Genomic DNA, 27,074 nt, shown 5'->3' on the forward strand with positions numbered 1-27,074 from the left:
GTCCTAACTGGTACCATGTTAGAAGCTCACGGTGTCGCATGGGAAACATTCAAGAAGGCTAGTAGTTGAAGCAAACACTCTTCAAACCTTGGCTTCATTTTTTAGTGGGTTGTTTATAATTCTCCATGCCTTTTCATTTGAAAATTGATTATTTCCATTTTAAAATTATCGTTGTCTTTCATGCATCTTCTCAGATGGCTCATAAATTCAGATGTTGACATCAAACTCTGCTTTCTCTGCTTATATGATTGATTCAAATGCAGGGTATGATGGGAATGTGGTAAAAATAGAAAGGTAATCACTGTGACTGAGCATGAAACGTTCATATGTAAGTAGAACATTTCTCCAGTGAGTGTTGCAGAGGATTTGTATCACAGCAGTCTGTCACAGATATGGAATTTTAAGAGTACAGAATAGTATAAATTGAAATAACTATAAGTGCAAAAATATTGAGCACCTTTTCTTCCAAATGTCATTGTACCTAGTAAGATCTGAGGTGAAAGTGTGTGGTGTAATCTTAGCCCATTGCTATATCTTTTATTTTCAGTTTCATAGCAAGTGGCACCTTAGACAGCAAATAACTCATCTGTGCTCCATCGCTAGAATCATTGGTCTTAACGGTAATAAGTGTTTTAAAAAAAAAATATCTTGTTAATATTTTTATTGTTAAAGAATTCCAGTATTGTGCTAGCCTGTATCTCTTGCTCTGAAATGTACTCAAGGCACAGGCTACTCAGAAGGAAGTGCTTGCTGAGAGCGATGTAGTATGTGACAAAAGCTGGCACACAACTGCAGGCACTGGAGGTTGCAGCAGCATGCTGGCAGAGATGCAGCTCCTTTGCTCTGGTGTAAGCATTTCTAACGTCCCCATCCCTGAGAGAACAAGTGGGACAGCAGGAAAAAGATGTGTGATATTACATGCTGGGCAGGGACTGGAATTAGAAGTGTAGGATTGAGTTCCTGGCCCAAAGTGACAAATGGTATAATGCTGAATTGCGTGAAGATTTCATTTATTTTGTTTTTCTACTAACGCTTGCTCCTTCTTTGGGGCTGGGCTTATGTATGTGCATAGTAGAGAGAACTGATCCCAGTTTTCAGCTCTCTCTATTTTAAGATACTGCTTAGCCAAGCCTTGGTTCCAGAAAGGGAAATATAAACAAATTATTCCACAATTATCTTTCACTAGCTCTTAGCAGTCTCTTTGATAGAGGGTTTACTTAGAAGAACAGATAAAAGAAACATTTTATCATGCTAAAAATATCACGAAATAAAAAACACAGCAAAGCTTCATCTTTGGCCTTCATATGAAAAGACTGTGTCCGTTTAGGAAAACAAAGGTGGAACTTGCCCAAGGTACATTAAATATAATCCTAGGTTTTCCCAGAATCAATCCTATTTCTCCATTTTCAGAGCATATATTTTTCTGTCTAAATGTTCTTAGGACACTGTCATAAATCTACTTGTTTGGTGTGTTACTCAGAAAACATTGAAGTTCAGGGCCTGAAATTGCTGACCAAGAAATGTTCTGCCAGCAAGGCTTGTCATAAGTTACATTTCTAAGAGAAATCAAAAGGCACCAGTGGAGGCTTCTCTCTATTTCTGTCATCAGACCATAATCCAATTATAAGGTTCCAAGTTCCAAGCTGTATTGCTATCCAAATTTTCACCTACAAGAGATATAAAAATTATATAGAAAAAAGTTGCATTCATCTCTAATTAATACTTGTGATATTAACAATAATTAATAGGTAAATTCAGAGTTAAAATGGGATGAAAAAAATAGTAGGATCCAAAGCTTTTCCGCTTTCTGCCTCTCCTTCCTAGCCTCCAATCTAAAATGGAATTGTATGAGGAACGGCAGGATGCATGACGAGGATGGGCAGTAAAACCTCTGCCCCCAGGCCCTCCTTGGATCAGATGAGGCACTGTGGGGAATATCGGTGGTGTCTGACACAAAGCAGTAATTTGATTTGTAATAATTCATTTTCTTCTCTTCATTTCCAGCTTCAGAGCCCAATTTGAAGGTACGTTCAAGGTTAAAACAAAAAGTGACCGAAAGAAGAAGCAGTCCTTTACTCAGGAGGAAAGATGGAAATATCAGTTCATTCAAGAAGCGACTCTTCGAGGTGACAGGTAATTAAGAATGGAGGAATTCTGTATCAGCTGCAACTGCTTACAGAATAGCGGTGGTGTTTTGGAATTGTTTGCTAAACCAAAGTTTGTATCTTTTGTTTCTGCTGCTGAAAAGAAAACCATAGTAAATAAATGGTTGTGTATAAATAGCTTGTAATCTACAGCTTTCTGCAATTTGCTAAAGTCATTGTCAATGTGAAAGCCATACTTTCAAACTAGCTTGGAAACCAGCACTTTATAACAGCAAGTACAAGAAAAAAGAAATGGTAAACTGTTGGTGGCAAGGGACATCAAAGCAGAAAACAAGAGCAGTCTCTTCCCTTAATTTGTGTCTTCTGAACATGAACAGCATTCCGGGTCTTGCATGACCCACTTCCCATCTCCATGTAAAATGCAGATGCTAATAGCAGGCACAAAACCACCTATCTCGTATTACTTAGGTTAATCAAGGATATTTTGGAATTTTATGTTAGGCCCTATCCCTATAGTTTCTTTTGTTTGAAAATGTCAGGATTAGTTGTTTTTGATGTAAAGGGACACTAAGCTGTTTTTTGAGAAGAGTTGAAACGTTTAAATATCAGTGGCATGTTGTTGGTCGTAGCAGATAGTAAGTATTCCTAGTAATTGAAAGGGAACTTTTAGGATGTAAAAATGCAGAGTGATGCATATGGGGAGGATTAAAAGGGGAAAAGAAGCAAAGTAAAAAATTGTCATCAAGTAGTATTTGTTTTCAATATTTTTCCTGCCCTTGAACTTAAAATGTGGCAGGGTGGATGAACTACGGATACTAAGGCTTTCTTTCACTTGTCTGGTACTGCAGAGTGGTAAATATTTTCACGTGTATTGTTTTGAAGAATTGGACCTGAGTTCCAAAACAGTCTAATGTCCTCTCATTTTTAGTCCTTAGGATTAGTGCTGCCAAGGCCTTACCTGTTGGTTTGAAAGAAAAGATTATTTACTCTGAAGTTTCTCGCTTTAACTTTGCATCAATATTTGGTAGCTTCATGGCTTGTTCAAGTGATGTTACAATCAGGCCATATGTTTATGCAACCAACTGTTACTAGTCTGTCAGACATGTATCTTAGTTCACTTGGTAGATCAGAATTATGTCACACCAAGATGGAAATAAAACACAACATGAACAAATTCACATCAGTGTCCCCCTACATGCGACTCTCGTGACAACTTTTCATAGTATGTCACGTCTAAACTGGGACGTGGGTGTGAATGTAAGTATGAAAGTAATTAAAAAGGTATTTTCTCTATATATTATTTCCAGGTTAGAAATTTTTACAGCTAATTTATTATTTTTATTTGCTGAAGCTCTTATGAGATTCTTGATCTCCACTTCCTTAGTTTTAGCTGATTTCTGTATATTTTGTACACTCACAAGTAAGGTATAAAGTGAAATATTTATCCCAGGAGTGTTTTTCTGCAACCACTGAAAATAAATGTGTTTTTCCTAGCTCTGACAATAATTTGGAGCTTTACAGATCTCCATTATAATTATTAATATCAGCTGTATGATGTTTTGTACCTTTCATAATCAAAACTTCCCTGATGAAACATTTCTGGCCAAAGCCTTTTTCTCCATTTTTTTTTTTCATTCTTTTAACCGAAAACAGCCCTTTATTTACATGCCTATTTATACAGAAAGTGTTATTGTAATTTTAAAAAAATGAATTTAAAAGAATAAGTTTGTGTTTCTGCTTTTCTGTGAAAACTAGTGAGAATACAAGGGAAGAACTTTACCTGACTAGTCAGTATAGCTGGGTATGGATTCAATTTGCTAAACTGAAGTCAGCTCTAGTAGGAAAGTGTGACAGGTCCAAGAAACAGAAATCTCACTGTAATTTCAGTCAAAGTGAGGATATATTTTTGCATGTGAACTGAATCAGAAAGAATGAAGAAGGAAAGTGACTATAGTTTACCATCACATTTAGGTATTAATTATTTTGACACCTTGAGTACTTTAATTTGAAAGCTGTCCCATGAAATAGGCTTACCTCTACTAGTGCTACACTCTTCCATCTTTAACCTTGTTAACTGGTTTCCATTACATAAATTTAATTTGTATCAGTGTAAGCTTAGAATAACTCATTACAACACCACACAAGATCATCCTCTTCCCCTTTATCTTAGGACTTGGGAAATTTTAAATCAAGATAATATACAGCTTTGCCAATCCTATTTTAAGATTGTTGTATGCTGTAAATATTCCTTCATATTTGTGCCAAAGATGTAGGGAAAGTGATGTACATTTTTCCATTATTACTTACATATGCATTTATTAGTCTACAATGGGCTCATCCACTTTCTAAAGAGAAAGGGGATGGCAGTAGGCCTCGTGAATTGACGACATGTTATCATGACCTTTGCAAGCCTGCTGTCTCTGTCATTTTGATCTCTTACAGAAGCAGGACTCTTTACAATTAAAAAAAAAAAGATTTATTTTCTTTTTATTCATTACGAGTTACATCTCTGCATCTCTGCCTGTTACTGAGTATCATACCATCTTCATGGCAAAACTAAATAGCAAATTCTTCCTTTGTGAAGCAGACAGATCAGAAGGGGAAAGAGCAGGAGTATCTTTCCTTGTTAGCACTATAAAAGGAAACCCAAAAGAAATGGAGGGTGAATTAAAAAACTTTAACGTAAGTAAATAATATAACCGATAGATACATTTCAACAGAAAAAAAAACAAACAACTGTGCAATAAAGAGTATACAATTAATCAAGATCATATGTTCCTTTCCAGTGTGAAATTCATGTAAGCTTCGTCTGTTTTTCAGAATCCTCAGTCAGTAGCAGCTCCCCTGGATCAGGTCCCAGTTCCCCAAGCAATGGTCCAACCAGCAGTATAACAGAAAACGAAACCTCAGTTCTGCCGTCTAACATTCAAGCTGAGGTAAGGCTTTATTGAGTAGATAATTGTTCAGATTTCTAGACTGGAGGGATTTGAAACTTCAATTTGATAATACAAGCAGAATAATTGCAGAAGATACAATGATATCTTCTTATACCAGGACATTGCAGGCTGATATCAGGGTGTGTGATATATGAGATACATCTTCATACATGAGATGAATGTTCAGTAGAGTCTTTAGTAACAAAAGTCCAAACAAAAGCAGACCTAATGCTACTGGAGGAGTGGGACAGAGCTATGGGAGAAATTTGGAAGCATCTGTGTTACAGAAATTTACCTTCTGGGATAACCTGAAGAGGTGCACGGTGCTGAATGCTGATGAACTTTTACATGCAAGAGTGATATAGGCGTTGGTGACCCGAACACATATGAGTTAAGGTGGTCCCAGGTTCAGATGGCTGCTGAAGTAGGTTTGATTAATTAGAGTATCAAAGTTAGGTGACTAAATACTTTTTCATATCTGCCTTTTATTTTACTGTACCTCGGTTTCCTTATCAGGCCAGTACTTGCCAACATAACTGACATGCCAGAAGCCTTGGATACTTGTTTTGTAAAGCGAGATTGTACACGGAAGGAATCTTAACTACTCATTCTGTTTCATGCATATGTGCCTATAACAACAGGAATGCAGATGGTAAATCAGTTGTGATAAACCTCATTTAACATAGATGACATGCCTAAGTCATGATTTCCGTGGCAATATTGTAAAGGGACAATAAAATAATGCAACTAAGAGAGAATCAAATTTCACAATTTTCTATCCAGTGCCTATACTTACATCAATTCCTGCTTTGTTGGCAAAGTTTTCTATTCTTTTTTGGTTTATGCTGTTTATGTTAGAAAAATTGCATAAGAAAATGTGATTTAACAGCATTTTAGTTAATGGAGCTATTTCTCCAGGTCAGTGGCAGGACATTCACCTCAAAAAAACCTGGAATGGGCAGTTCAACCTCCAGCAGTGACTTTTCCCCATAATGAATTAATTGTGTGTGTGAACTATGATCCAGGGGGCAGGTGCGTGACCTCTGCAGACTGATTAGTAGCCTCTCTCTGGCCCGTAACCAAAAAGAAAAAAAAAAAGTTACATTGATGGCTAACATGTGGTCTTGCCTCATAGCCCCCTGTACGTGATTGCAAAGAAATCTAAATGATGCAGAGTAAAGTCCATCATTTGGATTAGATCAGATCCTAGTTCCATGGAATTAAATGATATATTTTAATATTGGGTATGTTTCAGATCATAGTTTAGTGGAATTAAAGGGTATATTTTAATACTGGGTATGTTTTAGATAGAAATTTGTAATATGTGGGTGTTAGTGTTGTATTAAACAGGAAATCTTGTCCAATTGGATCTTTTATTGACAAGGATACTACAAAATGCAAAGGGCATAAAGTTACAGACTGATACACAGTGCTTGTTACCTTGCATGTTACAGTTTCTGGACACTTGCCCACAGTATTGAACCATGATCAGAAATGCATACAATCTGGTCAGGTTGGCAGCCTGTCTCTGGGGAGATTTGGAAAGGTTGTAGCAACAACCAGCAGAGTTATATTATGTTTATTAATACAATACTGCATTGCATATCATTTGCCATTATGTTTGCCAGACATCAGAAGTTACAGCTCCACTATACAATCACAGATGCTTAACTGAGCCTAAAATGTTCCTTTAGAAGTTGAGCTCTGCATGTTGGAGTTGGTCACTTAGCTCGTTGGTAGTGTGCTAAGCAGCTGAAACTACGGACTCCCATTTCTGGATCCAGTCAGGGATTTCTTTACCTCTCTGGTTACTTGACTCTTAATACTGTGGTCCAGCGGGCTCAAAAAATTTTTCCATGAATCTCAGCTTCAGTGCATTTTGATTTCAGTGGGATTTTATTTAGTAGTTTAATAGCAGCCAAACTCGTGCATATCTCTTTTCTAGTTTAGCTCTAGCTGCCCGCTCTCAAAGGCTGTATAGCTAATCAAATTTTCATCAGATAAACAAAGTACAGAAGTTTCTAATAATAGGACAAGTGTTTCAAAATCACCCAAACTATCACTTGTTTTGCTGTAATCCTGCATGACTCACATTGCTGTTGTTTCATAATTGTTGTTGTGACATTTGCAGTAAGTGTTGTGCTCATATTTGAGTGGGTGGATAGCCGTGGTTTTCATGGCAGCAAATAAAACACTTTTTGCTGGGGGAAAACAGGTTGCTATGACAGAGAGCCATTTACCAGTAAAACATGAGTCAATACCATAAATGATCACACTCTAGTGCATAGACAGAATTAGAGTATTATCAGTAATGAAACAGATTTTTGCAGTATTTTTGCCGTATCCATTTGAATAGTGAGATCTTTAAGTGGTTTGCCCTCCTGAGCAGTCTGGTGGGTAGACATTTAAATCTTTTGAATGAACAAAAGTGCTCTGCAAATGCTACATTTTTACAGATAATCTTTTACTATCACGGTTCCCTTAATGGTACTTTCAGTACCATTTGTTAAGACACCGGTCTCATTATATGAAACTTGAAAGTTAAACGCAAGATTTTAATTGCACCTTATAAATAAAATGCTGTTTTTATTAGGCCCAGTTGTGTCCAGTATCATCAAGGTTCACTGCAGTAGCTATTTGTCTCTTGTAGCACGCTGTACACTTTCAGGTGACCTGCTGTGCTGGGGCTAAATCTAACTTGCATGAGAAATGCAAGCAGGATTGAGCCCCTGCACAGCATGTCCCTTGAGTTCAGAGGGACAAACTGCCTTAGTCATGTGAAATGATTAATTTCAGGCATTCAGGCCTGGTCAAAAGCCACTGAAGGCAATGGAAAGTTTCTAGTTGGTGTAAGTGAGCTTCAGATCATTTTCTTTCTTTCATTTGCACTTTGGAGAGCAGCATTTCCTAGAATATCACCTGATTATACAGGATTATAAATGACATGCATGGCAGATAAATGCATACGTGATTTGTGCAGCCCCACAGTGCTGTGTTTCTGACACTCAGCTCCTTGACGTGCTCTTTGCAAGTGGCTAGAGGAAAAATGTGTAGGTTTCTGACCAGCTGGGAAGGTTTGTTTCGAGTGTACGTCAAGAGAGTTCAATCAATTACAAAAAAACCTCCCCAAAAGCCTTAAGAAATAAGAATGTTGAGTCATTGTGAATATTCAAAGCTATAACCTTACTGTAGCTCCACAACTGAGAAGTATTAAAGCCACACCATTTCCTTTTCCACTCTTGAAGTATAAATGTGCATATAAACATGCACACATGAAAGAGAAGTTCCTGCTTCCCAGCAGGTCCTGGTAGCACAACAGAAGTACAAAAAGTAATCATGGTTACTTGCTGATCACCGTGCACTGTTACATGTAGTTATTCTACTCTATTTTATGAAAGAGAGTAACTCTGTGGATGGGCTATTTTAAGCATCAGGATGCAGGATCCATGGACCCAGTGAGTATGTACAGAGAGCAGCAAGTAGGGCAAGTTGCTCTTTAGGGTAATTTAGGTGCCAATCCAAACCGTGAAGTCTGCTTAGCCATTGTACTGCCAAATGACACTGCTGGCAACTCCAGCCTTTGCCACCATTTCAAGGTATTTTCAGCAGTGTAAAAACAGAAGCTGCAGAGGGGTCATGCAGCTCTGCCTCAGCATACACAGGACCATAATCTATGCAGGTGGGCTACTAAACTTATTTTGGGACATGAGGTTTAACTGATGCTTGGACTAATATTTACCTGAAAATATTTTAAATATTTTAAATGTTTAAAAAATTCAGTTACTTGGCAAAGTGAAAATGACTGATGATTAGCAGTATTAGAAATTGGATGGCAATGGTCTTACTAATAAACTCTTGTTTTCAACATTAAACTCCCATGGTACATAACATGGTTGATGCTGCCTGATAAAACAATTGTGCCTGACCTTAATGCAGGAATGTGTTTTACTGCTATGCATCCTGTCACTGTTACGTTTGAAATTCAAATCTCAGAAGGTAATAGTGGCATACCAAAAAGGAAATGTGCATTTTTGAAGTGGCTTTGTATAGACACTGCATCTGCTGCAAATTCGGTGATATTCTAGGAGGCACATTAGGGCTGCTGCAGTGTCCTTTTTCAGTTAAATCTCTGTAGTCTCCCTCAATTATATCTCTATAGTCTTGACATACTTAATTTTATTCATGGTCAAAGATGGTTGTTATCAAGGCAAGACACTGTTAGCCAGGAATTAATGTAATATACAAGTGAAGCTTCTTTGTTTCATATGCTATCTGTTGGCATTCCCTAGGTACCAAAAAAAAATTACAGAGATAGACTTCTACTGTTATTGTCTCAGTGATAGGTCGTATCTCCAAACAAACTGTACGAGGAAGGTTATGTTTTGGAATAACATCCTGTGGTTTTGTGCTTAGCCACTTTTCATTGATGGTCTGAAGTTGCATTGTATTAGCACAAAGTATTTTACAGAGTTAATTGATATTCCAGGTTTGTCCAGGGGAAAATCTACAGCTCCCCACAACATGCTTGACAAGTTATTATATTTACTTTAGTCAAAGCCCGAGTGTGCAGTATCCCTCTTGGAGGTGGTCTATTATTGGAGTCCCATATGCTTTTTGTTTGGGAAGAAAGCAGTCACTGTGTCATACTGTTACACAGGGTATTCTTTTTCAAGGATGTTGTTCCCTTGGGGACCATATCATGCCAGAGTTCCTAAGTCTAATAAGACCTTTGTAGCTCTTATTGTGTTAAAGTTCTGGGAGGGAAGCAAGAGTTAAACAGAAAATGTAATTCAAGCAACTATACTAGACCACATGTTGAAAAACATGACTGTTCAAGCAGAAAGGCAAAGGCTTCAAAAAGATTCCTGTTGTGGTAATGTAACTTTTTATGTTTCTTCCCAATGAATCTAGAATGGAAAGACAGAGGGTGATCTTTGTAGAATGTCTGGTTTTACTTGACAGTAATTAAAAATATGTCAGCAATTCCATGTCCTTGAAAATAGTATCACAAGACTTCAAAAGAAGTGTTAAAAATTTTAACTTGAAGGGAGTTAGAAAGGCTGTGAGGGGTATCCCACCATCAGAGAATGACAGAATGCTGGGTTTGTGTATATGCATACACAGAGAGAGACAGTACAGTTTTTCAAATGGCAGACGTGCCATTCTGCCTCACTTGCTATCCAAAATTCCCATGTCACTGGAAGTAAATAATGTGCCTGAAACAACCCCATCACAAGCTGTGTAATAGAAACCACACTTCATACCTTACAACAAAAATTGTAACCACCGTGGTAAACTAAAGATCTAATACTTCCATATTTGTGACACCTTTGATTCGGCTAATATACTCCTTAATTCATTGGCTGAATTCCCACTGAGTTTCTAGTAGTGAAAGTGCAGCTGATGAGAAGAACTGATGTTGAGCTGATGAGAAGCTGATGAGAAGAGATGGTCTGAGAATCCTCAAGATTTCAGTTTTGCACGGAAATTTGATTCACTAACCAAGGAATAATCCCAGACGTATATAAAGTAACCAAGATAAAAAGCTTGGAAATTATACTTCTGTTGTTTTTCCCCTTTATTCCAGCATCTGGTTTCACAGCAACGCCTTTTGATACAAGATGAATCAGTGAACTTGTTGAGTCTGTACACATCCCCTTCTCTGCCCAACATTACCTTGGGACTTCCAGCAGTGCAACCTCAAATCAGTGTAAGTGACCAGTCTCAAGCTTCCTGTCTACTTTTGCTTCCAGAATGCCTTCCTTCAGACTATTCTCTTTTTTTAGCATTTTGGAACATAAGCAATTCAGAGTAAGAACCAGAGTTTGGTTTGCATTGGGCAATACCTGAAACTTGAAAGCAACAATCATTCTTAATTGCAAATAAACAAGTGCCAGTGTGGGGCTTAGTAAGTATGGGACACATGCATTGCATTTATGTCTGCAAACCAGATAACAGATCTTAGACATTGTGAGAAGTATATGAGGAGATCATTTAGTATAAAAGTTCAAATTATACGATCACACATACCTGGTAAAGTACAGCACCTGTTACTTTTTATTGGATTCCAGTGGCAACCTAAGCTGGACTGGAGCATAGTAGGGGAAGAATCTAGTATTCCTGCAGCTAGGTTTGTTATTTGAGGGGTGTGCTACCAGCAGGAAAATAAAATCAATGCTGTGTGAACACTTAATATTATAATGACAAGTTATATTCGTATGCCCTGTGTTTAGTCTGCAGCAATCACCTTTATTTAGAGGTAAATGTTAAATTAATATGTGAAATGTATGGAAACACAGACATGCTATGTACAGAAATCCAAGGTGATGGATAAGGGTCCTTAGATCTAGACCAAGATACAGTAACCTAGAGGTGACATCTGAGGCTCAGTGAAATATCTGCAAATTTTGCCACTGGTCAAAACTTACCTTTTCTGATTTCCAAAAAAAAAGAAGTTATATGGTGGTTCTGTAAACCAGTGTATAAATGCTGAATTTTAGCAATTTAAATTTCTTAGAATGTGAATTGGTAACTTCTATAAAAATACTAGATGTGTAAGTACAGCTTTCAGTGATGTAAAAAAAAAAATAATCTATACAATCCACATGGTTTGCAATAAGTGCTACTTAAATCCAGTGCTAAATGTAGTTTCAAGTTAGTTTCATATTATTTTACAGCTTTTTCAGTACATTTACTGTTCTCACCAATAATATATTGCTGCAATCCAACATTTTAACATCAGATATAGAACTTTGCAAAGAAAACTGTAAGCTTTAAATCAGTTCTCTAGAAGCCTTTCATGAGACATTTATAGCAAATTATTGTTTTTAAATGATGGAAAAAATTAAGCTACTTCACAAAAATATAACTGGCTTCAAAGTAATTTTACAACATCAGAATAATAAATATAAATATGTTTAATTTTCTCACTCAAATCATATGAGCTTTTGATGTGGCCATCTAGCACCAAATATTACTTTTTTTGCATTAGAAAAAGCAAAGGGGTTGATTTATGTAAGTGATTATTTCTGTCACTAGAATAAACAGCTGCAAATGGAATGTAAAGTTTACTTTGGTGTTTGTTTTTCAGGGAAGGGTGATAGCAGAGTGTGAAGTAAGCATACACCCCAAAAATATTAGTTAAACCCTTGGTTTGCCTCATTAGAATTTACAGAATTTAGATAGTCACAGATACTGTTTTGACCATGACATACCATAAGTGGTTACCTGCAAGCCTCAGCATGCTTATTTCTGTTAGGTCATTATTCTTGCTGTAAGAATTATTATTCTGCTTTAACTGCTCCTTTAAGAATTAATTTTTTTAACCAGACAAAAAACAAAGAGGTATAAAGTACATTTGCAATGTTGAAAGCCAAAACTTCTTAAAGTTTTAAATCAATAACTACAATTTTAAGGGCATTTTAAAATGCTATACATGTACAACAGCTCTTGATGATTTTGTAGATGAGAATTTAACTATATAAATATACTTTGCAAAGGGTGAAACTTATATTTGTGCTGTCCTTCAGGGAGTCAGGGAGTGCTCCAGGAAAAGTAATAGCTTCCCACTACTACAGGTAATTATTCTGTTTTTCTGATTGGCTTGCTGTCTGGTGGAAAGTTATGTGAAAAACCAAGCCTTGCCTATTCCCAACTCAATGGAAACTGTTTCCTCTGATCCCCCATCTTCCTGTGCAGGAGGCTGTGGGAAGGTCTTTAGGAATTTTAAGGGTAGGTCCTGAGTTTTCATTAATAATGTTCTAACTAGTAGTTCCTTTCGCTTTGGCTTTTATTACTGATTTTTTTTCAAGTGGTTTCATTACTCAGTTTCTCACAGTGTTACATTTAACTGGCATGTTCTTCCTCCCTTTTCATCTCACAGTCAAAGTGTAAGACAGGGTTGTTAACCTTTTCTTCTGTATGTATTCATAAAGTATGACATAAGACCATCTAATCAAGTGGAGATATAAATGGCCAGGTCTGTGAAAAGCAGTTACTAGTGCCGTTGTTCTTTGACAGGCTTCATCATCATTCAAAGAAAAGCAGAAGGGGGAGACCCAGTCGCTCAGACAAGGAGTGGCCTTGGCTGGACAGTATGGGGGGAACATTCCTCCGTCCTCGACTCATCCTCATGTTACTTTGGAGGGAAAGCCAAATAGCAGCCACCAAGCTCTCTTGCAGCATCTGTTACTGAAAGAACAAATGAGACAGCAAAAGCTTCTTGTGACTGGTAATGATCAGGCGCCAACACAATAATAATTTATTTTCAATGACATTTGTATTCACATGAAAATAAATGCAGTAATACAGATTTTATACATCCTAACCATTGGGAAAAGGGGAAGGGTGGGAGAAAAAGACCGCATCTTTTTTTTCCCCCTTTAGTGATTCTGCTCAAGTCTGTTAGCCTGAAAGAATTCAATGATTACAGAAAAGAGAAAATGATTACTTCATCGCATTCTTTTGCAGCTGCTGAACTTCCCAGCGTGGCAAGGCACGTGGTACACATCCCACTGCATCAGCACTGATGTAAAGTTCTGCAAAATACACCCCTCTTGTTGCTGAAAACTTTCTCTTTTATTAGAACTATTAGTTTGTTGTTTTTCACACGGGAGTGAAATGTCCTTGTTTTGCAGGAGCGGTTCCTCTTCATCCACAGTCTCCTTTAGCAGCAAAGGAGAGAGTCTCACCTGGCATAAGAGCTGCCCACAAACTGCCTCGTCACAGGCCACTGAATCGAACCCAGTCAGCTCCTCTTCCTCAGAGTACTTTGGCCCAGCTGGTTATCCAGCAGCAACATCAACAATTTTTGGAGAAGCAGAAACAGTACCAGCAGCAAATCCACATGAATAAGGTGAGTTCCTAAAATAAGGAATTTCCAGTAAACATAAAGGTTGAAAACTAATAAGGAGTTTTAAGTGTTGGTCCCATGTGGTTGTAGACAGTAGAGCATGAGTATCTTGTTTATGCATAGTTGGTGTATACAATTATATAGATCTTCATTTTCAGCTTCTGAAACACACTACAAAGGTAATTTGTTGTTCTTGTCATGCGTAAGAATACAATTCGACAAAATAGGGTTCAAAGCATCTTAACAGGTTTAAATTACAGGTGGTTTCCTGTTGAATGGTAAATGGTGCCTTAAAGTTTACTGCATTTTGGTCCCATTTTTTAGAGCTTTTGCATTTCTGTGCTTCAGCAGTAAGTCTATTTAGCTGCCTTTGAATTGTTCTTTAAGCTTTCTTGTGGACTAGTATGTAAAGTAAATATGTAACTCTGAACTCAAATCAGCTGATTAAATTTATCTTTTTTATGTCAGAAACTTCATAAACATCTGGAGATGTTTTAAACTGGCTTTTATCAAACCAACTTTTTCTCTGTAAGTCAATTAGTAACATGACATTTTGTTATCTATATGGAAATATAAAATTAACATATAAAAGGAAAAAGAAAAATGTGCTATTGTTAACATCAGATACAGAGTTGAATTGTGCTCCTCTTCCCCTGTAGAGTAACACCTTGTTCTGGGTAAGGGAGCGAGATGGAGGGAGAATGGAGCAGGGGAGAAAACAGGGTACCATCCATTAGTAAACAAAGAACAGCTGAATATAAATAGATTTATCAGGAACTAATGCCTTTATGACAAATGTGATGCTGTTCCCTGCTCTGAAATGAAGATATGCAAGTAATTAAATGCTTTTATCTGGAGAATGTTTTTGTGCACTTACTACATAGCTTTCCAAAAGTTGTTTTCTGGAGCTCACCTAGTAATTCAAAGGTATTAATTGTGCATCTTTAGTTATTTTCTTTTCTTTGAGGGTTACCTAATAACTGTATATAAGAGGCAATGGCAAAGAAGAAAAGATGAAAAGCTGGCATTCAGCCCTTCTACCTAAGTGAAAAAAAAGAGAAAAAAACCAAACAAAACAATCCACCTTACTGGGTGAACACCCAGGGGTACTGATTCTTTGGAATCTACTAAGAATTCCCAACAAAATTAGAAACAAACCTAGAGTTTAAGTACATAGTTTGTACAGTGGTTTGGTTATTAAATCTTGTCTTAATTAGGAAAAATGAAGACCAGAAAACTTCAAAGTTCAGAGCTGATCCTCTCATGTTAACCCCTCTCAGCTTGGGTGTTTTGATTACTCAACTAGGACTCCACTTGGCTTTTCTTTGAGTATGCATTCCATATGTTTAATCAAGATGGCATATGTATATCTCGTAGCCTCAGGTTTTGAAAATATTTCACCTGCCCTCAATTGTCTGAAGAGAAAAGGATTTTTACCGGTGAAGTACTGAGTCTTTGTGCTGTTTGTGGGTATTCACTACAAACTGATCAGTTCATGCATTCCTCACAAAGCAGAGATTCCCACTGTCATGTTTTTGTTAGATCATATGATTATTGACACAAATTCTACCGTAGCATTTGAGGATATGTGCAGTGGCATATAGATACATTTTTCCTGAATGTGAAAATTAAACTTGAGTCACGTAAATATATTCCTAGTCATGTGGGACTAGGAATGCAGTGCACCTCACAGGAGCTAGGTTGGATAAGGAAATAAAAAGACTGCAGTTGGTTTGGGATAATGCTTATTTCAGTACTATTTTTTTTTTTCCTGAGTTAAACTGCAATGAAAATATAAGTTAAGGAGAATAATTCCCTCTCACAGTTGAAATATGCTTTTATTCTCACATGGTTATTTGTGTTAAAGAGACAAACCCACTCCTTCTTTTAAAACCTAGTGAACCTAGCTTTTAGTCTGTACAGTATAGACTATACACATACACGGATACTATAAATTTAAGTTTATCCTAGGGTCTTCCACTGCCTTGAATCTTCATAAGCTACTTCCTTTGCCCCAGTACCTTCTCATTCTCCTTTATTCCTACTCTCAGAGCAGCTAGCCTTTGTCAGGAGCACAGTAAATCATCAGAGCAGTGAACACCTAAGGAGGAATAAGATCGTGCTGCAGCCACAGAAGCAGTGGGTTATCTGAGGATGTGGGTGGTTTATCAGACTTTAAAGTTTGCAGCATCTAGGTTCTTCTACAGCACTGTTCTCAGACCTGTTTTGATCAATAGTACTGAAAAATATCAGTGCTCTAATCATCTGTCTTCTGCAAGTGTGCAGAAAGCCAGGGGCCTTTCTTACCTACGTCAAAGAAGAAACCTGACTTAAAAACTGGAATTTAAGAGTAGTCCATAGACAAAAGAGTGAGAAAAGATCAAACCATAGAGTGGTTTTTAAGTACTGAATTTAAAACCTTATTCTTTAACCCTTTAACTTAAAGGTTCAGATTGAACACCTGTGCCTACATAAGGTTTTTGAACACTGCTAGCATGCTGGAATATACTTTGTTCAATCTTAAAACTTACCTCTATTTGCAGTTGAAGTTATTTGTTCATTGTATAATTTCCATGGCTTTACAATCAAACTTAAACTCTGCAAAGCAGTTATTTAAACCTTAAAACAGTAGGTATTCTAGATGATGTAGTAAAGCAACCCAATATCTTCTTTTTTCTTAGGACAAGTTTGGCCATATATCAAGTGAATACATACACTTGTTATTTTCCATTCATTTTTGTTTATAGGCTGTATAATGAAATTTGCAGAGGTATCCCTCCTTTTGAGTAGTGAAAAATGTAGGGTTTGTTGGTTTTTGTTTTTTTTTAATAGGGAATACTCACTTTCTCTTAAAAGTTTTGGTGAGAAAGACCAGAACCATTTTAAGCTGACAAGACTTTGAAATGCTAGTTGATCAAGAGCTTAGAACATGTTAACATCTTATTTTTCTTTTCCATTTCTCTTTCCTTTTTTCCATATGTTTTGGACTTCAGGTATTTAAGGCTTTAATATATTTCAACTGAACCCAGTATTGGAATGTTTGCCCTGACCTAAGATGATATGGCATGTGTCAGCACACCCTGAAAACTGTTTTTGGTCAGATATTTTTGGTGGACGTGTAGGTGAATCTTGCCATAACAATAAAAAGAAGAAGAGAGCAAGTTTCTCCCCACCTCATTGATCCTTGTATTTATCATGTATTAAAAAGCCATTTCTTTTCTTTGAGAAAAGAATATACTTCAGCAGCAAGCCAGTGCTGCTGTGAGGGTGATAACAAGCAAAGTCTAACATAGGTCAGAGGTAAAGAATTCCCCTAGATAATTTCCATTCTGAAGAGAAACAAATCATTGCCAAGAGATGTGCCTCTGTCCTTAATAACAAAGAGAAGACCCCTATGGATTATTTCTGGTAAGCTGTCAGATGCCAGGGTTTTGATGTGGGAAACGGTATACGTCTCCACTGAAGACTGACATTTATACCTGCGGGATCTAGTATGCTGACCTTCTGAAAACATTCTGCAAATGTTGATATCCCATCCAAAAGTAGGTAGAAAACTTCATCCGAGCTTTCTGGGGAAAAAAATAATAATGAATGTGAAGTAACCTGAACTCTGCTTGTCTTAGGGAAGATCGGCTTTGCTGTTGTCAGCTTTAATATACTTCTGTCCAAATGACAGCTTATTTCCTCATAAGGCCCTTTGATCACCATTGCAGATCTTCATTTAGCTCAGTAAAGGGAGTCCAAAGTCTGAAACCCCCACTTAAAATTATTGCAATTGGGTACCAAAAGACCACTACTACAATAAAAACTTTTAAATCTTGATGTTATTTGTATATCTGTGTATCTAGAAGGCTTTGACCTTGCCACTTGCAGAAAAAAAAAGGTGATTTTGATTAAACTAATCTAAGTGTAAAGCCCTTAGCAGAAGTCTGCGTTCAAGAAAATCTTCAGACATCTTAATGTGAAGAGTACGTGAACAAAGCTCAGTGCCTTTAAAGGTAGTTTTTTTGTCACATATGATGAGCAAAGGCCTGCCTCTACTGAAGCTAAACTAGTACTGCCTTCACAGGGACCCAGATTTTATTTGATCAGTGTGGGAACCCTACATGTGTTCTTAAAATAATGTATTCATAGCATTCTGGCAATTTCTTTTTAATGGTAGAATCCTTCTCTGTACTGTAGTAGTAAAGGTTAAAATAATGGGGCAGTTGGTAGTGTGCACTGTAGTATAGGAGCAGTATGAATAATGTTAATGCTTAGATAAGGAGTGGTTGAATTTCAGTTTTCATTCGAGGATGTTAATTGGTTTGAAACATCTTTGTATAGGGAACCAGTGACTGGGCAAGACTGAGGAGTGAAAAATCCATGACAAAAAATACATGGGAAATGAAAATTTGTTAGTGCTTTGGTGATCATAACTAACCAATATGGAAGTTTCTGTTGATTTATTGTTGGAAAAAATAGGAAGATTATTTGTTGTCAAAAGGAATATTGAAAAGATACAGTTAACCTCAGATTAATCATTCACCCCTCTGAATGATATTTAATGAAACATGAAAGACTGGATCAGGTTCAGAAGGAGTAAATGAATCTGGTTTCATTAGACTTATTACAACTGAGGTTTTGGCTTTCCAGCTTACACATCTGACCAGCATCTTCTGAAGGTGAGAGGTAGCACATTTCTTCTTTCAAATATTGCTTATATCTGGGGATTATTTGGACAAACGTGTAGCAACATTTGACTTCGTTTGGAACTAAAAAATGCCCAGGGCATTCTCCTCTTTGTTGAGAACTAATGTTTAAGCCACAATGCAGAAGAATGATTTTGAAAGATAAATGCATCCCTTAGAAACGCTGTACTACATGAGTAACAGAGACAACAATAAGCAGGTGCCAAGTTGTTTTTGTACAGCTAATAACATACATAGCTGGTTAAAGTAATCTGATAGCTATAGCAGATAAGGAGAAAAAATGTGTTCTGTGAGTATATAAGTGTATATAGAAATAACTGCCATGTATTTAAAATGAACAATTAATTAAGGAAAGAAATATATAGGGTGGCTGATGCAGGATTTTGTGCTTTGTCTCTTTGTAAAGACATTTTATTTAAAGTATTATATTTTACAAGAGTTTATTGATACAAAGGAGAAACAAAGGCAGCAGTTGCAAATGAAGGACCTTTAAAATGGTCTGTTGCAATGTTCAGATTATTTACACTTAGTCTTCCATTTTTCTGTACAAGCAAGCAGGTTAGACTGTGTTTGATGTCTTTTTTTGGTTGGACTCTTGAAATTATACAATGGAGTTGATGTCTGTAAATGCTTCCTCTCCTGCTGCCACTATTTACTTTGGCTCGTGCATATCCCTTACAGTTTAATTTCCTGAAAATAAAAGGGGAAAAAATATAGGTTACATTATCATGAAAACATTTTTTTGAGTGACTTCTTTAGTTGGAATAGCGATAGCAGTAAAATGTACTGGTAAAAGAAGACCAATTTGTACAACTGCAATATCTTACTGAAATAAACCATGGTTTTATTATTATTTATAAATGTAGTCTTATTAAAAATCAGATTAAGAAATCACTTTTTAAAAATCAAAAATATGTATTAAAATGAGGAGAAAGTCCTGCATGTACCTACAGATAAATTCAGAAAAAAGTGGTAAGTGGAGATTTAAAGTGAAAGATTTAAACATTAAGTGTAAACAAAAGTGTCCAGCTGCACAGTGAAAGGACCTGAGTAGTGTTGCCTTCAGGACTCATTTTCTGTTGTGTAATCCAGCCTTAGATTGAGAGATAAAATAGAAATATTGACTCTAAATTGATATCGTTACATGTCTCCAGATACATAATTTTCCATGGTACTACCAGGAGATATGATATAAAATAAGATGGTTCTGACTTAGGAGAACTGAACAGTCCCCTGGTCATGCTACTAATGTAATTACTGGGATAAGATGGGGCCAAGCTGCCTTTAGAAAACACTTTAACCAAGCACGGTGCTGATACAGAGAAAGCAGTCGGCTGTGGCTTAGCTATCCAAGCAGCAGGAGTGGTTTTCAGGGACATGACTGTGGTGCCCCATGGCCCCTCGCCTGAGGCTTAGTCAAAGTCACAGCATAAAGGATGTTTTTAATAAGATCTGGCAGTAAAGATGATAATATGAACGCACTTTGTAAAATCTACTGTGTAAATACATAAAGACTTTCATTTCACAGTCTTAGAAAATGTAATTTGTTTAGCTCTTCCTGTCACTGAAGTCTGGACCAAATTGCCCGGTGACTTCCACAGCATTGGAGCAGGCCCCCAGACAGGAATGCTGCAAGCTGAATTGCACACAAATGCCACTCCAGTCTCCACAGCCCCCTTACGTGTGCTTGGATCACTCCACTGATTACATGCAAAAAGTGTTTGAAGGTGTTCCATGTATAGATTATATACTGCAGTCCAGCATGTGTTGCCTCAGAAAGCTCATCAGTAGTTCTATGCCATACAGCAATGTGAAGAAGAAAGAGCCTGACATAAAAGTGAAAAACCATAAAAAAAAGGAGAGCAGTAATGAGCTAAATATGTGTCTTAACTTCGCCGTGGACATACACTCATTTTCTCTTGGCTTCCCCTCCAGAAAAACCCACCTGGTATCAAGTAACTGGCACATGGAATGGTTTACAGATGGATCAGCATCAGTGACTCTCGTAGCTGTATGTGATTATCTGTCACACAGATGTTTCAGCTTGTATTTACTTGCTAGCAGCCAGTCCTGCCTTTCTTTTCTTGCTTGAGGAGTGGAGAGCGCTCGCCCACAGATGTGTAACTGAGCGACAGGGAGGAGCGTACCTGAGCCGAATACACGTAGTTAGCTTCATTGCCTTCTTGGTCAGCGTCATCCACTGAGAAACAACTGGAAAAGATTTATGGGTTTGATCTGAGAAATTTTCCAGATGCTGCTTAATAAAAGGAGACACTCTGCATTAGTTGCAGTAGTAAGTATTCCCCAGCTTAGAGCATGCCACCTGCAGCATGCAGGATGCACGTGTTGCGATTTGCTAGTTAATATGGTAATGAAAAGGAATTTTTTGTTTGTTTCTTTCTAGTAAGCTATTAAACTCCCATTACACCCCAAAAATGAAGATTTGCTGTGACTGAAGCCTGTGGACTTCCAGCGTGGAATTTATTTCTGCACTGATGTGAGGCGTATGCATCAGAGCATCAACTGGAACTGCATAAACAGATCTTTCAACTCTTCTTGTTGACTTTGTAGGAGTTTCTGAATCCAGCTGTAGCTTCTTGATCAGAGTTTACATGACAGCCCTGCCCTTCACTGGGGTGGCGTTTTTCTATATGCATTAGCAAGCAGAATGAAACTAAATGGTCCACAGTTGGTAACAAAATAGCTGTACTGAAGCCATCCAGTAACTCAGCATATAGCAGTAGCTAAAACACAGTTTGAGGCGCTTGATAGTTGCGGGGGAATGCAGATGGGAAGAGGAAACTATGTAAGAGAAATGGTAAAAGGTGGGGGGTTTTCTCCTCTCAGTATATTTGACCTTGGTGGTACAAATCGGTATCGGCTTGAAATCAATCAGTTGAGTAAATGGTAATTACTCACTTGACCCTGCAGATTCTTACGCACATGTTTAATTTGCACCTCTTTCAACAAAGCAGGGATTTATTTTTTTAAGTTTTGCCTTTTTGCATTACATTTGGACTATTTTGGAATTCGTTTGCTGTATCTTAGTAAAACATAAACTGTACTTGATTGCAGCACTTGGGCATCTGGCACCTCAGCAGAGCTTTACAACAGCATTTGATGGTATAAAACCAGGATTATCTGGGTAGCTGTGTTATGTCATTATTGCTGAAACTGGGGTACCTGTACCGTGCACAACAAAAGCTGTAGTCTTTCCAGTCATGGACAAATGACATGCTTGTAGCATCTTTGTGTGACAGGAAAGGGGAATGACAGCAGCTCTTTGTCACCACCCGTGTTGGCTTTTGGTGCGTTCATGCTTTAGTTGATGGAGAAGCTTGTGTGAACATTCCCTAATTTACTTATAACAAAAAATTAATGAGATTACTAATTTTCTTATATCTTAGAGTTCCTTTATATGACTATGAACTGTAATATAGTTAATTTCTGCATTTATGTTGGAAGAGTATGAAAGGAGACTAATTTCTCATGATTGCCAGCTGTAACAGTGTAACGTTTTCATTATTCTGTCTTATTTTTAGTTTAGTTTTACTGTATAGCACTCTCTACACACATGGTATTTTCTACTGCAGAATAACAAGTGACCTTTTGCTTGGGACCTTTGGTTCTTTTTTCCCTGTACATTAATATTTTAGCCATGCACAGCTACATGGTTTTGCTACAGAAGCTTTAATTTTTCAGTGTAAATGTAGTACTTTTCAGTGTTTGGCATCAGTGAAAGGAATCAATAATCATTCCCACTTTCTCTTTCCAGATGCTCTCTAAGTCCATCGAGCAGCTCAAGCAGCCTGGCAGTCACCTGGAGGAAGCCGAAGAAGAGCTTCACGGAGATCACTCGATGCAGGAAGAGCAAGCCCCTGCCAGCAGTGCCAGCGTTAGGGCTGAGAGCAGCAGTGCTGGTGTGGATGACAGAATAGGACAGCAGGTGGGGGCTGTGAAAATCAAAGAGGAACCACCCGACAGTGATGAGGATGTTCAAACCCAGCAAATGGAATCTGGGGAGCAAGCTGCTTTTATGCAACAGGTAATAGGCAAAGATTTAGCTCCAGGATTTGTAATTAAGGTTATTATCTGAACATCACGTGCATTTTCTAGGCTTTGATAAGCAATTGTGTTTTGATTCACTGATCTAGCAAATCTTGATTTACTGTTCAAAGAATCTAACAAAGGCAGAAGTGTTGTATGCACACTTGAAAACATAGTGAAGCTCATCCTTATGGCCACTAATTGAGAAAATACCTGTTGCAGTCAATTATTCTACATAAACCTTTGCGTAATAGCTGATAGACTTTGTATTAACCCAGGATTACATTACATCGCTTAGTTCTAGTGAAAGAGAACTTGTATCACCTAGCTTGTTGAGATCAGCAACTGCTGGAATTAGTTTCCAGATCTGATTGATGAAACATTCTTCTGTGATTCTGAATCCTCTGACTTTTGCTTTCAGCTGTCTGTATATACTGTATCATAGTGTAGTCTTGAACACTGTTAACATTAGGGTATATTTTCCTCAGTAGACAGGTACTGACTGCTATATCAGTGGTCCCAGGCTGGTGTATAAAGTTGAGTTTAGAGAATACCAGGTGGATGTGAAGAGGCAAGGCAAGGCACTGTTTAAAATTTGCATTATTTTCTTTTTTGCACTGCTTAGTTAATTTTTCATTCTGTCTTATTTGATGATACTGTCCACAGAGACATCCTTAAATGCAGCAGCTGTGAGTACTGGTGAGAAGCAAAATGCAGCATTAGGTTCCAATCAGTTACTAGGATATTGCAGGAAAAGCACATAACTGTTATCATTATCGTCTGATATCCAATCACTTGTTTATTAAAAAAAAAGAAAGACTAATCATACAATACCACATAACCTTTACAGCTAGGTCTCATGGACAAATACTAAAATAACAACTGTGCATAAAATGCCAGCTTGGCAAAAGGAAAATTCAGATTGTTGGTAAGCATTTCAGCAAGGCTGAAAAGCGCAGTGCACGTGTGCAGCCAGCGAGCTGGCATCCCTTTCTGTTGCTTCGAGATCAGGCACAGCAAGGCTGGGTGCAGTGGAAGGCCCTGTTTATTTAAGTCTATACTTTGTCAGGTCCCTGCTGGTCTCCTGCAGAAAAGTGATTTTGGAAGGGGGGGCAGGAAATGCCTTATGGAAACAGGAAGCCCAAGTGATTCATGTGCTGAGGAATGTGGGGCGGGGGGGGGGGGGGGAACGGGGCAGCGCTCCCTCTGTTTTTAAAGGCACTCTATGAATTGATTTATTGTCAAAGAAAATAACAAAGCGAGTAGGGAAATTGTTAAGGAAGCTTTCCAGTGAAACATTTCCTTCATATTCCCTTTTGATATGTTTACCTTGTTTTATAGGTTTACTTTTGTTAAGCTAGTTAATACAATGAATCTTTAAGATCCCCTTTAATATGGATAATCCCAAACCGACCTGGAATCCTTGTCAGGTTTTTTTTTCTATTAAAAATATTTATATTTCTAAAGCTGAGGTATTTTAAGGTGCAGTATCCTGTTTCAAAAGAGATAGCTGTTTTGCCAAATGTAGAAATTGTTCTAAAATGTTATTAGCATGTGTTGTTTACATTATGCTATTTACTATTAAATCTCTTATAAAATGTTGTAACTACTAAAGATACATTATCCTTTTTCCTAGAAGGTCGCCAAACAAATGACTAAATAGTTGCTGTTAATATGAAAGGCCTCCTTAGATAGAAAAGATTTATTAATTGAGAAAAACAGGTAATTGTTGTGTGCGCTTTGTATTTGAACAGAAACCTTTCCCATCTTGGATGAAAAAAATCACATTCCCATTCAAAAAATGAAGCATATAAAAATGAAATTATATGTTTTTCCCATTGCATATAATTTTAAATTTCTTCGAAATCTAACCTCAGCCTCATCAAAAAGGGATAGTGCATCTTTTAAAATACATTTTATCTGGGGAGAAACTTGCAAATGAGAAAAATTTTGTACAATATAATTTCAAAGACATGTATTCACAAAAGACAAAAGATATTTTTATAATGTCATTCAGGTAAGAAACCCCAATACATTATTGGACTTTAATTTCAGAACCTTTCAAATTTGGATAAAATTAAAACAGAAAAACTACCTGGAACCAGTGAAAAGGAAAACTGGGTTTAAACCACATTTCTAATTGATTATTGTCTCTTACATTTTAAATCTACTGTATTTATTATAATTTACACCCTTAGAGGTGATCTCTTGTTTTGTGTTGTAAATATATTCTGTTTGTATGTTCCCTTTTTTTGCCTTCTGATATAAGTCTCCTCCTTTCTCAAATAAAGTTTTTTTTTAAAAGATCCCCTTTCAGATATCTGACTTTGTGTAAATTTGATAATTTAGTTGTGCTTTTGCTTTGTATAACCAAATATGTTCACTACACATTGTTGAAACAATTCAAGCTTTCAGGAGCAAGGTTTTTGTTACACTATTCTTACAATAATTACACAAAGTCTTTTTTTTTTTTTCATCTCTTATTTTATCCTACATCAGCCATTATAAGTTTTAGTGAATGTGGAATAGTATTGATGCATGCTTATTTTCCCATCATGGCATCTGTCTTGAACATGTGATCATATATTGCACCATATATAGGAAAGGTAAAGGTGAATCCCAGTTTCTTGGCTCCTACCTATCCAAAATTCAGATGAACTGAAATAATTTCCATGACATTTCTAAAACCTGACTAGAACCCAAAAGATGCTGCTGAAACAGCTTATACTGACCTCTTTGATATACGTCAAGGCCTTTGCAAAACTAGAGTCCACCTATAAAGATGGAGAGGAGGGAATCCACAAGCTTTGCAGACACTACAGCAATTGTGTGAGACAGCGAAGTCGTGCTTTAAAGAAACACCATAACACTTCCGTGAAGATATTTAATGCTTTGTGACGTTTACTGAACTTCACTTCAGATCTACAGAGAGAAATAGCTTGTACTGCTCAATGATCCCTGTGGCCACAGTATACGCATTACTACTACCGAAGGAGTTCAGAAACTAGCTCTTCTAACTATTCATTTAAATTGCAAAGGATCCTAACAGCTTCGATTCTGGTATAACTTCAATGAAAATAAAATGCTTTCAACATCATAAATATGTAAGAATAACTATTCCCGTAAACCAAATTCAATATACTCACTGATACAACAGCAAAATAATGTTTTGTCAGTAATCCACCCAAAAAAACCAAGATGAAAAGTCAAGTTTTAGCTTAAGAAAGATTAAAACTGTCATTAACAGTATAACATTATACTGCTTGCCCTGTTGTTTATTATGTATTTAGAATCTTAGGTCTATAAGTCATTCATTCATTCAACAGGGATTTTATTGAGATGCCTTCTGTTTAAATACTCGTGTCAGAATTTAAAGAGCAGCCACAAATGTTTTCAATTTACAACATTCCTCATTTGAAGGCTACACCTAGGGTTTTTTTTCTAAATTGTTTGTTTACCATGCATCAAAGCACCCATAATAAAGAAAATAATCATAGTTTAATACAATTCCCAAGCCTTATCTTATTCCAGAAATGATGTGCATATATCTTTTTTTTTTCCTTGAAAAATAGATGTTTACTCTGTCCTGTTGTCCAAAAGATAATGCCATGATAGCTACTAATTTAGAAATATTTACTACTAAATGAGGGAAAGAAAATGCTTCCAAATATTTACGAATAATACTCAAGACAGACACACATTACTGTAACATTAGCCTCTTTTTCATCTTCTGGCATTAACAAAATAGGATTAAATTTGAATGCCTCAGCAAAGCAGGAGCACTACAGACATTACCACCACTCATCCTTACTATTCAGCAATTCATTCATGCACTATCTTCATTCCATCTTCATTATCATCAGGATCACTAAGATTTACTCCATGTTACTTAAGCCAACTATACCCTGTTTTTATCTTCACTGGCATTCTGAGGTAAAAATCTATAAACGTTAGTCCCAACCACCAATCTAAAAATGTTTACTTATTTCTCCCCTTTATGAACACTTCACAGTTTTCAGCCAAAATTCGCTAAGCCAAGTTAATTTCCTTATTGTATTCTGTCCCACTAGCAGCATGTCCTACTTATCCACTTAAGAAATGTTTGTTTGCTTTTCATTTATTTGTTTAGTTTCTGATTTCCTTATGTAGTTCCCATCATCTGGGTGGTAGTGGGGCTTCTGTACCTCATTTCTTAGTGGAGGAATATAGCTTAGAACATCATATGCTGAATTGCTGTTCAGGCAAACAGAAAGGCATCCTGGATAAAATTATTTTCTCTGACCTAGAGCAATAATCCCAGTGATCCCTGTGGAATTTTACCACTCTATTTGGTAGATGTTGTGCTTTGCATTTGATTTTTTCCTCTTCTAATTCAGCCTAATTTGGAATTAGATTTAAAGGCAAAAAATACAATTAGCCATTAGAAAAGCAGGGTTCCTCGGCC

The 27,074-nt window shown here is 37.0% G+C and overlaps 1 protein-coding gene and 1 long non-coding RNA gene across 7 annotated transcripts in view; one reads left to right on the forward strand and one right to left on the reverse strand.

The window, feature by feature from the left end:
* HDAC9 (histone deacetylase 9) overlaps nucleotides 1-27,074 on the forward strand; it is a 482,690-nt gene that overhangs the window by 271,780 nt on the left and 183,836 nt on the right. For 3 of the 4 annotated variants that reach the window (XM_080383946.1, XM_080383948.1, XM_080383945.1), the window contains exons 6-11: nucleotides 2,005-2,133; nucleotides 4,926-5,041; nucleotides 10,629-10,751; nucleotides 13,061-13,271; nucleotides 13,678-13,895; nucleotides 22,359-24,934. In XM_080383946.1, the coding sequence (XP_080240072.1) occupies nucleotides 2,005-2,133; nucleotides 4,926-5,041; nucleotides 10,629-10,751; nucleotides 13,061-13,271; nucleotides 13,678-13,895; nucleotides 22,359-22,679 (1,118 nt within the window). In that variant the 3' untranslated portion in view covers nucleotides 22,680-24,934. Of the gene's footprint in view, nucleotides 1-2,004; nucleotides 2,134-4,925; nucleotides 5,042-10,628; nucleotides 10,752-13,060; nucleotides 13,272-13,677; nucleotides 13,896-22,358; nucleotides 24,935-27,074 lie in introns of those variants that run through there. The other variant, XM_080383947.1, reaches the window with a different exon arrangement.
* Nucleotides 14,802-27,074, reverse strand: part of LOC308062440 — a 47,989-nt gene continuing 35,716 nt past the window's right edge. For all 3 annotated transcript variants that reach the window (XR_013927587.1, XR_013927588.1, XR_013927589.1), the window contains one exon: nucleotides 14,802-20,794. This is a non-coding gene — a long non-coding RNA (uncharacterized lncRNA). The remainder of the gene's footprint in view (nucleotides 20,795-27,074) is intronic.

The sequence above is a fragment of the Falco punctatus genome (genome assembly GCF_963210335.1).
Source record: "Falco punctatus genome assembly, chromosome: 4".
In the NCBI taxonomy this organism is placed as follows: Eukaryota; Metazoa; Chordata; class Aves; order Falconiformes; family Falconidae; genus Falco; species Falco punctatus.